Source organism: Megalobrama amblycephala, linkage group LG6 (genome assembly GCF_018812025.1).
Source record: "Megalobrama amblycephala isolate DHTTF-2021 linkage group LG6, ASM1881202v1, whole genome shotgun sequence".
Classification (NCBI taxonomy): domain Eukaryota; kingdom Metazoa; phylum Chordata; class Actinopteri; order Cypriniformes; family Xenocyprididae; genus Megalobrama; species Megalobrama amblycephala.
Window position 1 is genome coordinate 21,154,073 of NC_063049.1, and position 17,816 is coordinate 21,171,888.

Here is a 17,816-nt window from a genome sequence, read left to right on the forward strand (position 1 = left end):
GCACAGTATGGGGCAATGAGCTCTGGGAATGAGAGTGTGGAAAATGTTCTCATCATAATGGAAGGTCACACCAGAAGTTTTAAACAGATATGAGGAAGCATTCTGTAACAGCAGATTTTTCCCTGTATAAATTAAAACATGGCCAGTTCTTATCCTCCAGGATCCCCACAACTTTTGGTCAAAAAATATAAATCTTTTCAATATATTGCACTTAAAAACATAACATATAACATAAAATAAAACATAACGTAACGTAACAATCTAATATAATGCATGTTTTTTGCTGAGCATAACTAGAATTATTACATGAATTTTCCAGGCCTGGGGAGAGAAAGAAAAAAAAAAAAAAAAAAAAAAAAAACAATTAAAAATTCCCTGATGCTTCTAGCTTTTCGATGACCATGTAAACCCAGAATCCACCATCCTTGTCAAATCTTTTCCCAGAGATTACCCAGACCACAGACGTCTCTTTTCATGAAGCAGCCTGTTAAGGGGCAGCACAAGGTGTATCTATTAAATCCTCTATTCTGAAAGCATTAACCCTTCACCTCCCTGAATGGACATTCCCACCTTGCTCTGTTCCTGTGAATGTGGGTATTCCGATACGCTGTTCCTATGGGTTAAAAGCCTGTGTGGGTCGTGTTTACATCGCAGTGTCAGTCAGGGCTGAATGTGCAAGGTGTGGAGTTACATCCCTGATGGCTGTGTGTGTCTTGTGGACGGTCTGTTGGCTGTAGCTCATATATCAAAGGGCAGAAGTGAAGGACAGTGAGCACAGGGTTAACACCAGGGCTGAACGGCCAAGATGAATGGAGAAACCCATTAGTGTGATGCTCTGTGTGTGTGTGTGTGCAAGTCAGGTTTAAAGGAAGAACTCTCTGTGTGTGCGTGTACCACCTGAGGGCCTGCAGCGAGACAGGACACAGCGATCAGGCAGGGTGTGGACCGCTCGGACACTGAGAGACTATATCCTGTCTCTGGGAAGATGAGGACGCACTCAGACGGCCCTCAGGTTAAGACTACAGATCGACTGATAACAAGAACAGCGCCTCTGGGACACACTCACACACAGATCTTAGGTTTCCCAAGGATGAAGAAGACCCTGTCTGTCCCAACACGTCTTCTATGGTTCACTCTCCACCGAACCAAAGGAATTTCACTCAATCAGGACAGAGAGGGTGTCACATTTCCTCTTTTATACCGCCTGAGATCTGGCCGTTCTGAGGGGGAAAAGGCCAAGCAGGGTGTGTCGTTTGAATCTTTACAGTAGGTTTTTCTCTCTGAAACACAGATGTTGGAGGACTAATACACACACACACACACACACACACACAACTGACCTTCCTCGTTCTGCAATCCGCCCGTCATGAAGAACGAGGATCTGATCGGAGCTGATGATGGTGGATAACCTGAAAATACAAATGAATTTTACTGGATTAAAGAATAAAAATACTAAATCAATCTAACACTTACTTTAAGTTAAATCTTAAAAACACTAATCACACTGTTAAATGTAATCTTTCAGAAACCTCCATACTTTTCCATACTGTACATCATATTGTTGTGATGTCCTAATTTAATTAAAACATTTTATTTTTAATATATTCGCACATATACTATAGACATTTAATATTGGCTGGTTATCAGCCTATATCAGACAATAAATACAAGCTTTTTGGTATCGAACAGAATGTTATTATACATTCCTAATTAATGTCATGTGTGCAAACAACATATTGAGCTGATAGTTGACAGTGAGGATTCAACTGGTGAACTATGAAACCTGTTTTCATACAGGTTTCCGGAAAACAGGCCATGACACACCAAGCCGACAGTCAGCCGATGACGAGCCACCGTTGTCAGCCTAGTTCTGCGGTGTGTTCTGGTGACTGTGCAGGTCATGGGAGATGTTCAACTTGACTTTCATGTTCATCAAAGAGTCTTGCTGTGTGTATTGGTGCATTATCATGCTGATACATGGAAGGCCCTTCAGGGTACAATGTTTGAACCATTAGGTGCACATGGTCCTCCCGAATGTTTTGGTAGTGCTTGGCAGTGATGAGCCCATCAAGCACAGTAGGGAATGCCATGTTATTACAGCCCAAACCATCACTGATCCACCCCTGTGTTTCACTCTGGGCAGCAACAGTCTGGGTGTTAAGCCTCTTTGGGGGTTCTTCACACCGTAACTCCCACGGATGTGGGAAAGACAGTGAAGGTGGACTCAAAGAACAATACATGTTTCACATTGTCCACAGCCCAAGATTTGTACTGCTAGCACCAATGAAACCAACATTTGGCATTGGCACAAGTGACCCAAGGTTTGGCTATAGTAGCCCAACCTTGAATACTGACTTTGTGCAGCTCCCAGAGAACAGTTTTGAACATCCCTTTCAGACAGCTTCCCCTTGCGTCGACAGTTACTCCTGTTGGACTGTGGTTCATCCTATGTCGTGGTATGCTGACATTACCCTGGATACCACAGCTCTCGATACACCACAAAGACTTGCTGTCCTGGTCACAGATGAGCCAGCGAGAGGCGCACCAACAATTTGTCCTTTTTTGAACTCTGAAATGTCTTCCATTATGTTGAGTGGATTGCAATATTTTATGTACAGTTGTGCTATTGCTTTGGTAATTCAACCTTCACATTCTGCTCTAACTGATGAAATGTAAAATCAAAGATTGGCCACCAGGCCATGCATATATAGGCATGAAACCTCCAACACTATACTGGCCGTTTCATTGTCCAACCGCTGTGCATAACATATTTCTGGTCTTTGGCCATAGTGTTTAAAGGTGCCCTAGATTCAAAAATTGAATTTACCTCGGCATAGTTGAATAGCAAGAGTTCAGTACATGGAAATGACATACAGTGAGTCTCAAACTCCATTGTTTCCTCCTTCTTATATAAATCTCATTTGTTTAAAAGACCTCCGAGGAACAGGCTAATCTCAACATAACACCGACTGTTACGTAACAGTCGGGGTCATTAATATGTACGCCCCCAATATTTGCATATGCCAGCCCATGTTCAATGCATTAGACAAGGGCAGGCAGTATTAACGTCTGGATCTGTGCACAGCTGAATCATCAGACTAGGTAAGCAAGCAAGGACAATAGCGAAAAATGGCAGATGGAGTGATAATAACTGACATGATCCATGATATTTTTATTGAGATTTGTAAATTGTCTTTCTAAATGTTTTGTTAGCATGTTACTAATGTACTGTTAAATGTGGTTAAAGTTACCATCGTTTCTTACTGTATTCACGGAGACAAGACTGTCGTTATTTTCATTTTTTAAACACTTGCAGTCTGTATAATTCATAAACACAACTTTTTTCTTTATAAATCTCTCCAACAGTGTGTAATGTAGTTGTGTGAACTTTGTTTATGGTGTTTAAGGCAAGCGCGAGCTCTTGGGGCGTGGAGCATGAGATTTAAAGGGGCCGCGTACCCTGAATTGGCGCATTTATAATGATAGGCAGTTAAAAAAATTTATAAAAAAAAAAAACTATGGTGTATTTTGAGCTGAAACTTCACAGACACATTCAGGGGACACTTAAGACTTATATTACATCTTTTGAAAACATGTTCTTCGGCACCTTTAAGTGGGTGTGAAGCCCGCAAGTGTGTAAAACTTTTGATTACCCAATGAGACACACTCATAGTGTAGTAAAAATGCAAGTAAAGTTTTTATAGAACTTTATTTACACAATTTGATTTTTAATACTTTGCACTTTAAAATGAACTTATAAATGTCTGTTTAGTAGTCCCTACGAAAGAGACAACAATTTAATTGTGGTGCTTCTGATTAAGTGATAAAAAGCAGTTGCAAACATTTTGCAAAATACACACTCATATCTGTAGCAATAAAACACGCAACACTTTACATATTACCAAATTATTTGTAATATCTAATTAAATTTAATGTACACTAAAAAATGTTCCTGGACATCACAATTTCAGAGAACATGAATTCCTGAACATGATGAACGATATGAAATGCTTAGCTTCAAACACCGCTTCAATGTGGCATTAAAGATGTGGATTTAGGGTGTGTTAAGGTCACTGAGCTTTAACATTTATCAGACTGAAGCAATTGTGGGTATTGGGACAGGCCCACTGGAAAGCAAACGTTGTTTTGTTTATGATTTGTTTAGCTACAGTGGCAGCTCTTCCATTATACTTTTTTGAATGAATACAGACTACTGCCACCTAATGGTATGGAGAGTTATGTACTCTTAAGCTGGCACAGAATGTATAGGCTAGTTGGCCACTGACTGTAGTCTTGGCAGTGTGTTTAAGTGCAACTTTTGGGCCTATATGCAGATGACTGCTAGTTTTGTGATGTTGATTTAGTGTCTGTGCCTTTTCATTTTTTTTTTTTTTTTTAGAAAATATGGACTGTCTCACCTCAAACTCAAATCATTGGCTGAGTCAGTATTGCTGTGTCAGGCTAATCAGGATACTCAAAGAAAACAGAGCAATGCTTTGCTTGCTCCACAGAGCCACAATGTTTACAATCTAAAAATAGCTTTCTAGTAGTTGTCTGCATATAAAGTTACATAGGCGAAAGTATTAAGTATTTTAGTATGATAGGAAAAAGTATTTAACATCAAAGACATTAGACTTCACCTTTAACATCAAAGACATTAGACTTCACATTTAAAGGGCACAGACAGGAAACAGGCCACTTACTCTGCCATTAAAGCCTGTTTTTATTCCTGCATCACATCAAAACTTAATCCTTGTTTGCATCCTGTTCACAAAGCAGAGCGATTCAGCTGTCGTTGTACTGTAAACGCATTCCCTAATTTAAAGCAGCATCGGCAGCATCTTTAAGCACTAGATCCCCCTTAATCTAATCCACACACACAGCTTCTTTAATTCACACCCGAAACCTTCTACAGGTCATCCTCTCAGCTGCCCTTCATCTTCAAACAAAGGAGCGGAGACTTCTTTATTGATCGCTAACCCCAGAACCACCACCCCAAAACAGATCAAAGTGACACCACTGTCTCAGAGGCTGGACAGGATCAAAGCTCGCAGACTCTGATCCTGATGTGTTTACAATTTTCTAAAGAGGAAAGCAATGAGAGACAGAGGGAAAAACATTAGAGAGAAGGAAACAGACACGCTGGACGGGCAGAGACACTTTCCGAAAGTGACGGCAGGAGTACGAGAGTGGTGGAATGTGACACAGAAAGACAAGAAAAAAAGGTGACCAGCAGAGAGGAAGCGAGCGAGGCGTTTGAATCAATGTGAAACGTGTTCGCTCTTCTCATAAAACACCAATATAAAATAATTCCACACTAATAACTATCAGGCGCACATGTGTTTTCTGTTGAGGGCACAGCAGACCTTTATCAAACACTATCGTGTGGACTAGAGGTGAAAATTTCTGGAAAAAAAGTTTGGTGCATATTTGTACTGTGGTTCATCTCATGATTAACACAACTTCTGAAAACAAATATATTAAATGTAGACAAATTGTAAAGTGTCCAACTGCAGTTTGAGTAATCAGCACTGAATCACTGAACAATTAGAGAGGATGAGAAGAAAGTACAGTTGGACATACAATTGAATGAATTAGACAACAAACAAAAATGCAAATACAAATGAAATTATACTCAGAGTGTTGTCTGTGTTTGATGATGTTGCAGGGTCTTCCAAATAAATGAATTTTGTCAAGTGAAGAGAACTTCAACAGATATCCTGTGCTCAGGTAGTGGGCAGCAGTGAACACTGCATAGGGACCATGTCAGTTGGAACGCAGCTACAGTCTATGCTGCAATGATGTCAATGAGACGTCCTCTCACAAATGAATTATTAGTGATTGTTACTTAAGTGCGTCATCAGGGACAGTGATTTGTTTCCATCTAATCTTTTTCTCTCCCTCTCTCACAATCTTAAAATATTTGTGATCATCACCATTGCAATCACCATCTTCACTATTGTTATCCACCACAACTGGACAGCACTAAACAGTGTTTAGAGATTGTAAAGAATGTAAAGAGATTTTGTGGTCAGATAACTGAAACCACATCTGAAGGTGGTCAGACACAAATGTGACATCACATCACATCTGTAGTGTGAACACTAATCTATTCTGATGAGTCATGGAAGAGTGAAGGACAGCCCGCTCACCTGTCAACCATCCGCTGCCCTGAACAGATGTTTTAAATGCTGCTATGTGTGGCTTTATATGATAACCATCTGACTGAAATACTGGAGAAGTGCATTGAAAAGACTGAAAAGACTCAAAAGTATGTCTGAAATCAACATGCAGTCACACTGAAGTACACCAGAAATCTCCATAAAAAGGGTTAGTTGACCCAAAAATAAAAAATTCTGTCATTAATTACTCACCCTCATGTCATTCCAAAACCGTAAGACTTTTCATCTTCGGAACACAAATGAAGATCTTTTTGATGAAATCTGAGAGCTTTCTGACCCTCCATAGGCTGCCTTAACAACTAGAAGTTTGAGGCATCAAAAAGTTCATAAAGAGATTGTAAACTAATCCATATGAATTAAGTGGTTGAGTTCAAATTTTCTGAATAGACACGATCACTTTATATGATGAACAGATTTCATTTACATTTACTAGCATATAGACATTGATCAGCGAACATAAACAAAAGCTCAAATGAACCTAAATGAGGCATGTGAACAAACCTCTTCCGGAAGCTCAAATGTGCTGTGTATCACACGAGAATGAACCTCATTGGTTATGCAGCACGTTTGAGCTTCTGGAAGAAGAGGTTTGTTCGCGTGCTTACAAACTATTTCGGAACTTTTTGAAGCGTCAAAGTTCTAGATGTAAAGGCAGTCTATGGAGGGACAGAATGCTTACAGAATTCATCAAAAAGATCTTCATTTGTGTTTCGGTTTGGAATGACATGAGGGCGAGTAATTAATGACAAGTATTTGGGTGAACTAACCCTTTAAGTTGCTTTATTTTTCAATTAAGCCGTTTTCATTTCATTAAAAAAAAGTTATTGCGCGCAAAATTTTTCGAGTTTCAAAGTCGTGGCAACTGCTGTAGAGTAGCTGTACTGTTAAATGTTTCATAAAACCAAGAAAAAAAAATCCAATATATTGTCTTTTATAAGCTGGCAGATATTAAAAAATATTTAATGGACTACTCCACAAACACATAGGTGTGAACTATGAGCTCAGCTAGTATGTCATGTACAGCTTTATCTCATTTGTGAGACAGCTGCTTGGTATTGTTTGGATTATCCTTCATACACCTTTCATTTCTTTGGGCTAGGGTGTTATTCTGAAGACACTGGGTTTAAGGACAAACAGATCAATTTAATTAATGCTAGAGATTCGGCCCAGATGGCCCAACAAAAGCTTTTATCAATACATGATGTTATCTGAGGGATAAAGCCTTGGATTCAGAGAGGTAGACAATATATTTCAGGGCCTGAACATAGTGTATCATCAGGACAGATTTAAAGGTGTGGACACATTAGTGATATTTCAGTGTAATTTTGCAGACAAATTGTCCATCGTCAATAGTGTAGTGATGTATGTAGCAAAGCACTATCAAACCAAGCAGCTTTCTGTTGGTCAATGTGTCCAAGTGACCATCTTGAACCTTTTACGAAATCTGAGTGGGGAACTTTTTTGCCCTCATGCAAATTCCTAATCTCGTGAATTCCTACTGAAATTATGAAATGAAAAATTCACAGAAATGTGATGGTAAATGTGACAGCACCTTATTTCTTATTTCTGATAGAAAGATGACTTCCATTAGTAGTGCAGGTAGTAAAGATAAACAATTACTATAGAGTAAAACCAAACATAAACCAACACGATAACTATTAAAGGTGCTGTAGAACGTCTTTTCAAAAGATGTAATATAAGTCTAAGGTGTCCCCTGAATGTGTCTGAAGTTTCAGCTCAAAACACCCGACAGATTTTTTTAAATACATTTTTTAACTGCCTATTTTGGGGCATCATTAACTATGCGCCGATTCAGGCTGTGCGGCCCCTTTAAATCTCTCACTCCCTACCCTCCCGAGCTCTCGACTATAAGTGCAGTTATACAGTGCATAAACAAAGTTCACACAGCTAATATAACCCTCAAATGGATCTTTACAAGATGTTCATCATTCATGCTGCATGCATGCATCGATTCCTGAGTATGGTATTTATTTGGATGTTTACATTTGATTCTGAATTCTTGAGGCTATATGCTCTGTGGCTAACGGCTAATGCTACACTGTTGGAGAGATTTATAAAGAATGAAGTTGTGTTTATGAATTATACAGACTGCAAGTGTTTAAAAATGAAAATAGCGACGGCTCTTGTCTCCCCGAATACAGTAATAAACGATGGTAACTTTAACCACATTTAACAGTACATTAGCAACATGCTAATGAAACATTTAGAAAGACAATTTACAAATATCACTAAAAATATCATTGATCATGTCAGTTATTATTGCTCCATCTGCCATTTTTCGCTGTTGTCCTTGCTTGCTTACCTAGTCTGATGATTCAGCTGTGCACAGATCCAGACGTTAATACTGGCTGCCCTTGTCTAATGCCTTGAACATGGGCTGGCATATGCAAATATTGGGGGCGTACATATTAATGATCCCGACTGCTATGTAACAGTCGGTGTTATGTTGAGATTAGCCTGTTTTCCGGAGGTCTTTTGAACAAATGAGATTTATATAAGAAGGAGGAAACAATGGTGTTTGAGACTCACTGTATGTCATTTCCATGTACTGAACTGTTGTTATTCAACTATGCCGAGGTAAATTCAATTTTTGATTCTAGGGCACCTTTAAGATAACTTTAATGATAACTATATTAGCATCCACACCAGCATACAACATGTTTCTCTTTACTATGAGCGCAGACTACAATTTTGTCATCTGTTGACAATTAAGAGATCATGCATGCAGGGGTTTGAGGATTTTTGGGGCCCTGGAGAAGTTTTGACATGCCCTGACATTTGTGCTTTTTTCAGTTGTTCATAAACATATTAATGGAAAAAGTGTCATTACACTGTATTCAGCACAAACTAGGCTACAATAATATGTGAGGAACATGTATGTACATGTTTGTGTTTTTGAAGGAATAACGTTTATGCGTGGTTATTGAAAAAACAAAAAACTTAAGTCACTGAAATAAGGCCAAAAAAAGTATATTAAATCTGTGTTCATAAGACTTCTAGGTATTGGAGGTTGTAGACTAGAGTTTTTGCTTCAGAATGAAGTAAAAATTATCCTTCCTACTCCTTCATATAAAACAATAGAGAGATTTAAATTTTCTAAGACACTTTTGGTCAAGAAACACAGTATGCGAGGAGGCGGGAATCCTCATGTATAATGGGTGATTCTCACCTGAGAAGACAAAAGAATTGAATAATAATGACCTGAAATGACTTGCATATTAATGAGGCCTTTCAGTCAGGTAGGCTGTGAAAAAACCCTCTGTGATCATGCTAATAACAGGATTAAAGTCCACTCAGGACAAAAAAAACATGATTTTTGTGATCTCATGCATGCACGTATTATTGTACATGATATGAAGAAAATTTTGTATAGGCCTATGTTAAATTACACTACCAGTCAAAAGATTGAACACATTATAATGCCATTATAATGTTTTTAAAATAAGTCTCAAGTCTCTAACCAAATAATGGTTTTCTATTTTAATATACTTTCAAATATAATGTATTTCTGTGATGCAAAGCGTCTGAACATTCCTACCTCTAGGGCATTTCATATAGGCTACTATATTTGTTATATTATAGAGCCTAAATGTTGATGTGCAGTTGACAAACTATACATCATTAAAAAGATCTAAGACTCAAGCTTCACATTTTGACTCTTAAAATCTTATATTGACCATAATTTCTTAATATGCTTAAAAGCATACACATTTGGAGAAATATTGATGGATTCTCATATGTTTATATCAATTTTCTATACAGAGATAATATTTATTATTCTATATTTATTGTCATTACTATGAGTGCTGGATACTGTGTTTTCATCATTCATACTTGCAGCCGGAGGGCGCTCTGCCCCTTTTGTCCACAAATGCCTCAGTAAAAGAAGAGGAATATCATGTGACAATCAAGGAACTAACAGAGGCAAGAGATCGCTAAATATGGCTATTCAAAACACTTTTGAAGACAATAAATACACGATTGAGATGATGAATGCATGTATTGCCTCTGAATTTGCGTCTGAATGGCACTGGCTCCGTGGGCGTGGCCGCATTAGCGGATAATGAGCTGAATCACGGACTTCTGACATGGCTCTCTTTTCATACAGATTACATAAACACAGAAGGTTTGTTTTCGATTTGACTTACATGTTTTAAAACCTAACATCTTAACGTTTTTTTAGACATAAGTGCAATTTTTTTGTCATTAGTATTCACTAAGTTACAGTTCATTTTCTAAGAACTATCAGATTGGACTTCGTTCAGAGGGAGAGGAGAGATCACGCATCATGTTAGTTTTCTTTATTTTACAAAGAGCACAACATTTTGTTTTTACTCTGAGTGTACACAAATGAAAGAAGATATTCCACAGATTAAAATGGTGTATAACTCTTAATTGTATGTGCAACATTGACGGAGTATTTTGAGTCTCTTTCACACTGATAAGAAAAAACCACGGTGGTATCGCCGGCGATACCTTCAGACCTCAGAGTGTTAAATGCATGATCTCTTAAAGCAAGATGGATTCTGATTGGCTGTCAATGTTTTCATCGTCCATCAGCAGGAAAAAAAATGTTCTGAAAGTGATTTCAGTGATATAGTTTCTATGTGCCGTCATCGTTATAGTTGTTGTTTATCGTTATCATTATAGTTATTGTCCTTAGTGTGAACGGGCCTTAACTAACCAAAACTAAAGTCACTTAACCATGTTGAGAAGAATGTAACAAGTCCCTAGAAGTCAGTATTTTACACCTTTTTTGTAAAAATATTATATCAAAGAAATGTACAGCTTCATGAAGCAGCTAAATGGTTTTAACAGCAATTTAATAACTTTAAGTTATAAGAGACTTGTAGATTGTGAAGCTACAGTTTTAAGTAATTTCCCCAAAGTGACCATCATTTTAAGTTGCATTAGCACTTCTGTTAACAATGTGAATCAAACCTACCTGTGTGCCACGACGAGAGTGGTGTGGTTGGCACACACCTTAGCAAGAGAAGTCTGAATGTTACGCTCTGTTTGACTATCTAAAGCAGATGTGGCCTGAAAGAAAAATTTGCAAAGCAGGATTGAGTACATACCCAAATCATAAATTGTCAAAATTCAAGAGAATCCTTTACTCACTTCATCGAGCAAAATGATGCGAGGGGATTTTAGGATTGTGCGAGCGATGGCCACTCTCTGTTTCTCTCCCCCACTCAACTTCAGACCCCTTTCACCCACTTCAGTCTCATATCCTGTCAATAATAATAAAAGGAATGTTCAGAGAAAAAAAATAACATTTTGTAATCATTTACACACCCTCATGTTATTACAATCCTATATGATTTAATCTTCCAAAATCACTTATTTACACTACCATTCAAATGTTTGGGGTCAGAAAGATTAATACTTTTTTGGAGCAAGGATGGATAAAATTTATCAAAAGTGACAGTAAAGTCATTCATAATGTTTCAAAAGATTTATATTTCAAATAAGTACTGTTTTGCTGTGCTGAACATATATTCTTTTAAGAATCCTGAATAAAAAAAAATCTATCACGGTTTCCACAGCACAACGGTTTTAAACATTGATAATAATAAGAAATGTTTTTGAGCACCAAATCATCAAAAACATTAAAAAGTCTTACAGACCCCAAACTTTTGAATGGTAGTGTATGTATTCCAAGGATGTAGCTATGTTTTGGCTGCATCATAAAACTTCCTGTGTAATGCTGCTACTTTCTGAACAGGCAAAAACTGACTAAAGCTAGCTATGAAAAGTTAGCAGTCCTGTACCATTTGGAAGGGATAATATCTTATTGTGGATATCAGCAGCCATCGCAGCCTCTGCTACTTCCTGGTCACTTGCAGAGATGCGTCCATAGCGAATGTTTTCACGGATGTTGTCATTGAAAAGGACGGTGTCCTGAGGAACTACACCAATGTAGGATCGGAGGGAGCTCTGTCTCACCTGCATGTATGTCAAGAAAGGTACACGTCATTGAAATAAAGAACTTGATAACCAGCTAGAAATTCTTATGTGTTGTTGTACAGTATATGCAAATGATTGAAGCATTTTGTTTAGTCATTTGCCATGTAGTTTTCTAGTTCTTTATTGCCACACAAAGACCATCTAGCTTTACGTAGTCCTACATTATAACAACAGGTGAATCGTGGATAGGTGGGGATCGAACTTTAAAGTATTTCACCACCTGAGGGTTTGGAGGTCTTCACTGCCTTTGAAAGTTAAGGAGCCAGGTGCTGATGGGCTATGAAGGGGTCCCAAGCTCTGAAGATCTGAAACCCCAATTATAAAGCAGGGTGACAATCTTCACATGCTGGCTGTTGTTGGGAGGGGTGCGGCGATAGACCCCTGCCGAGATCCAAAGCCTGGCAAACTCTGTGAGGCAGTGCCAGCTGACATCAAGGGTTTCGAACAGAATAAAGAGGAGCAGAGACAAGACAAAGTAGGTCTGGAATGGGCACAAATTTTAAGGAAGCACTAAGCTGACCCCCTTTCAGCAATTTATCAAGAGTCCCACTGCGGAGATGGTCTATGTCGTTTCCATCTGAATAACATTTTGATATGTTATATGATATACGGTTTTCAAACTTTTCACCACTTTTGATTAAATCAGATCATCCAAATATCATCTCTTTGAGCACAAGCTTATGGACTGCATGAGAAACATATTGCCATATTTTGATTAATACCAATATATATTAAATCCTTTAACTCTTAAATCTCAGTCCATAAATCATTATCAATACGCTAAAAATGGATTGCTAAGTCTAGCGTTTTGAAAAGCTGGCCACTTTTAAAGTCGACTTACTTGGAGGGCAAATACACAATCATATTGTGACTGGTTTCATCATACCTATCCACATATTGCATTGGAGAAGAATGAACGCTGGTCATATAAGCTGCTTTTCCACCGTCGAGCCGAACGGTTCTCATTGCATAACCAATTCCATTCTGTGCCGATCCGGGCCAGCTGGTACGGTTATGGTTTCATTTTCCACTGTGGGGCTGATAACAGCCGCTCTTTGGAATATAATACAAAAGTGTCAGTCATTGCCTTGGTAACGCTGATGATATGAGATGTAAATAACGACCACATTATGGAGGATGATCAGATATTTCTTTCAATTTTATTATTAATTTGTGTTTACGTCGCTCAAATAGAGCGCTTAGCCAGCCACAGAGAAAATGGTAGCCAGGAAACAGACAAGTGACCAATCCTGAGTGGCAATATCACTTCACGGATTCCACCAGCACGATTAAGCACGGTGAGACAACCGTGCCAAGAATTCCGGGCAAAGAACGTTTTGGCACGAGCCGTGCCAAACCAGGCTCAAGTGGAAACACAACTGGAACCGTTCCTTACCATTCTAAGAACCGTTCGGCCCGATGGTGGAAAAGCTGCTATATTAAAGCAGGGGTGTTCAATTAAAGTTTCAAGAAGTCCAGTCTCTGTATTTTCTATCCCACCAGAGGTCCGGACAATATTTTTTTGGAATAGTTATACAATTCCATGTGGACAGCTGTCGTACTTGGCAAAAGAAACAAATTATCCAGAGTGTTCAAAATAGTCATCCAGGATGAGGATATTGGAGCCAAAGTGGTTGTGTCTGAGAATTCTTCTCCAAAAATATTCAAATGTAAAAGCAAAAAAATGGGGCTTTGAAGCCATAACTATTAGAGGGAATGTCAAGGCATCTTATCTGAAGAATGAACAAATGTGCAGACATAAAGTCTCTACAAATCAATATTCAATTAAGGGAGATTATCCATACAGATTAGAGTTTGTGGCAATGAGGTCATAGCACAGGTATCACAAGCCCAATGATTGTCTCAGCTTGACAGTTATGAACTTGTGATAACTATCTGTGTCCTCTCTGTGTCCTAATGTCCCACAAGAGCCTTTAAACTAAAGCTGTTGTCTGAATTTTGAGGCATACAAATTAACCTAAGATGTTTCAAATGATTATGAAAACATTTTGCAATTGTAGTGCGATTCACCTTAACAATGTGAATGCATACAAGTGGAGTTTAGACTTTTAGACAACAAGCAATTAAGCCTAAAAATGACCATCCAATTCAACTCTAATGCTAGTGTCTGCTGTAGTTCACCCTAAACTAAGCCAATTTTTTGATAAAATAAAGCGAGACCCAATGTTTTGATTGATAGGTAGAGAAATCAGCCTATGGTTGTTGCTTTTTATAGTCTATATTTGTGTCTGCATATTAAGCTGGGATAGGAAAATAATTTAACATTTTACAAGGACACACTTCAGCTTTAAATAAGAGATTTAGAGGCTCTGGGGCTTAGAGAAAAGTTTTTTTTTTCTTTTGTACTCAGCTCAGGAAAACTGACCCAACAAAACTCAATGATGTACAAACAGAATCTAACTAACTGCTGTAAGAAAAACTGACCGTAATCTTACCCACAACAAGGGAAACTCAAAATTATTCTTAGATCACATAAAAGAAAAGCCCCCATCTCCGAGCGCCGATAATAACAGAGTGAGAGAGAGAGCAGAGCGTGTGGTGCTCTGGCTGTTCAGTCGACCATTAATCCATGTGGCGAGTGGAACCAGCCTCAGTGTTTTCACTTCAAACGCCTGACGAATTAGATCCCCCTTTGAAGATTGCTTTTTTGTTTTTTCTTTTGTTTATTTTTCGCCTGTTTTTTAGTGTGCTTAATTTGCCGTCTTTCCATTCATTCTTCCCATTCATTTAGCTCTTAAAAAAAGTCAATGTCCTTAATTTATGAACTAATTAACATCAGACTGGGCCGGGTGAGAGAGGGCTTACTGCAGCCATGTGAAACACAAATGGCTTCCCAGATCTTTATGGGAGTGTAGCATCTGTCCCCTCACAATACAACTTTTATCCAAAGAGACGGCACTTTCGCTCTAGTTTCCGGTCCTATTTGCAACAGTATTCTCAATCATTTTGAGAAGACAGAATTCAAATAGTGAAATAAGTTAGCACATTTATGCCACTGAAGTTTTAAAAAAAGTCAGAATCAGAAACAAAACAAAAAAACAAATCAGACAAGATTGGCACAGTTATACATTACAATATTTAGGAAATACTGCACTTTTAGTGAGACTCATAAGAAAAAACATGGATGTCCATTCTCTCAACCAGCATGATTCAGACATTTATTTTCATTAGTCTATGTCATTTAGATATTGACTGCATTTGAGTATCTTTTCCTTCTTGTGATCATAAACGCTACAATGCGAGATTGATTCAGGTTAAAATCAGGTTCCCATCAGTGAGGAACACTGGACTCTCTCTACCGAAAAGACTCATATACAGTAGTATTCAACAGCAGTGACTAGTCAAGTTCTACCACTAGCCTGTGTCAACTAGTCACATATCACATATATTCAGTTGCACTTGTTCTATATGCTGACAGGAGATGCATTTCTCTGTTCACAAAATATGTGTTGGTATATTTGTGAGTCCTGTGTGTAAAAGTCCTATATATTTGGAATTTCAAGATGTAAAAAAGTGAAACTGGAGTGCTCCAGCTGTAAGCAAACTACAGAGTACTTTTAAGAAGTCTTACAAGCCATAACTGTTATTATCCGCTCAGAGAACCTGAAACTAAATGCTGTCCAGAGGTTGCCAGAAAATTACCGTTTTGTACCATTTATAACAAAGCAAGCATCAATGGCGATACGCAAGCTTCCATTGCACAGGACACACTCTTCTATAGTAGGCCACTAGACCGCTAAAGCTGCACTGTTTGTCATTTACATAAGATAAATATTTGTATTTGTCGACTAGTAAAAATCAGTATTCATGGAAGCCCTAATACACCAGGACCTCCATTTCATGTCACTAAATGGTAATAATTCTTAAATAGCACATTGTTTGGATGTTGCCTTTTATTCAAGTTGTTCAAAATAAGAAAAATGAGGCACATATTACTGTTTACTAATGTGCATGTAAAATGCAGTTACAGTGCACCGTGCCATGAATTGGTTGTTTATATAGCGCATTGTTCTGAATATAAGACAATGTTTTTTTCTTGGAAATACATCTGAAAAAATGGGGTCGTCTTATATTCAGGGTCTAGACTTTGTCAACAACACACCTGCAACAATAGGGAACGCTAAATACGCTTAAAAGGACTGTGCCCTCCAGGACTGATAAATGCAGCTAAGTCAAACATCTCTTATTAAATAGCCAAGAAATACAGTGTCAGAGCGTAATGTTAGAAGATGGCGAGTCCAAAAAGTGACCGCTTTGAAAAAAAAAAACGACAGACAAGTGAGTCAGTACGTTGCCAAAAAGCATTAGCATTACGCCACAGAACAAGTCTTGCTTGGCGCTTGCCCTCCAAATTCATGGAGAAACTGCTGTCTTTTCAGCACTACACTGTAAACAAGAATAATCTGGCAAAACTCAAAAAATTGAGGCAGTCGGTTATATAAAAATGTTTAAGTTAAAGCAGAACTAAGTAACTTTTTTTACCTTCATAAATAGTTTTCTAAGTCCTTACGATGGTTAACTGACTTGTAGTGGCGTGTTTGAGGCGAGCACTAACCCCCTCTGGCACGTCTACGCTAAAAAACAGCACTTGCAAGTTGAGCTTCGCCGACCCGACACAATCTCGCCCCATGTTCACGTTCTCGCGAGAGTGACAAAATGCTTTATGGTAATTCAAAAACAATGTATATATTATGACTTTACAAGACAATTTCTAAAATTATCCACCTCCATCGAGATTTCTTGTACTGTATTTGCAAAACTACTGTGCTGGTGAACGTTGTAGTCGTTGTAGTCCAGAGCTGCGCTTGGAGTATTTACGACAGTGCGATTCACTGAAGGAACCTGTAGGGGGAGCTTCGCAAATCTTACTGAGTTCTGCTTTAAGAAATTCAAAGTTTAAGTAAGCAGAACTGGCAGAATTTTATTAGAACATTTTAATTGTTCTTAAATTGAAATATTTGAGTAAACTAATCCATACATTTAACTTAAAATTATCATGTAACCTCAAAGTGAACAATTTTATTACTGTAAACTTAGCCAACTATAACAAGCTAATTTGCTAACATGTTAACAATAGAATGGTATAGCACTTGCTGAATGAGTGAAGTGATATAAAACAATTAAAGAACCCCTGTGGTGAAGATCGTGTTTTTAATGTTGTTTATATGTCAATGTAGTGTTTTTAATATGCTTTAGGACAAACCATGTGCAAATTCATAAGTCAGCACCATTGCTGAGTATTTTATGTTTAAAACAAACATAAAATACAAAAAACAAAACAAAAAAAACCCCCGCGGTTTGAAATCGGTGGTGTTTGTGAAGTCACAGACTACCTTGTAAGCAATCACAACAACGTGCCGGCAGGCTTTAGCATATCATTATATATCATATCATATTAATTAATGACAGAACCGTTGCAAGGGCTGTGCCAAATGTGCGAGCGCAGAGGAGCAACGAAACTGTCAAACACCCATTTCCAGAGGAAAACGGCTGAGCGAGTGGAGGCGGGGCTAATTTGCATATTTATAGATCCGTGTATATTAAATGAGAAAAGGGTGTACAAGCTATTTTAAGGCATGAAGAAATTTTTTTCACTTGATTTTTTTTTTTTTTTTAAATATG

General features: G+C 38.1%; 1 protein-coding gene across 5 annotated transcripts in view; it reads right to left on the reverse strand.

Annotated features, from left to right (window-relative positions):
• Positions 1-17,816, reverse strand: part of abcb6b (ATP-binding cassette, sub-family B (MDR/TAP), member 6b) — a 61,236-nt gene that overhangs the window by 17,979 nt on the left and 25,441 nt on the right. For all 5 annotated transcript variants that reach the window (XR_007185253.1, XR_007185252.1, XR_007185251.1 and 2 more), the window contains 4 exons: positions 11,978-12,152; positions 11,325-11,437; positions 11,149-11,243; positions 1,341-1,409 (listed from right to left, as the gene is read on the reverse strand). Coding sequence is in view for 2 of the 5 variants with exons in the window: in XM_048193355.1 (XP_048049312.1) it covers positions 1,341-1,409; positions 11,149-11,243; positions 11,325-11,437; positions 11,978-12,152 (452 nt within the window). In the remaining 3 variants the exon portion in view is untranslated. The remainder of the gene's footprint in view (positions 1-1,340; positions 1,410-11,148; positions 11,244-11,324; positions 11,438-11,977; positions 12,153-17,816) is intronic.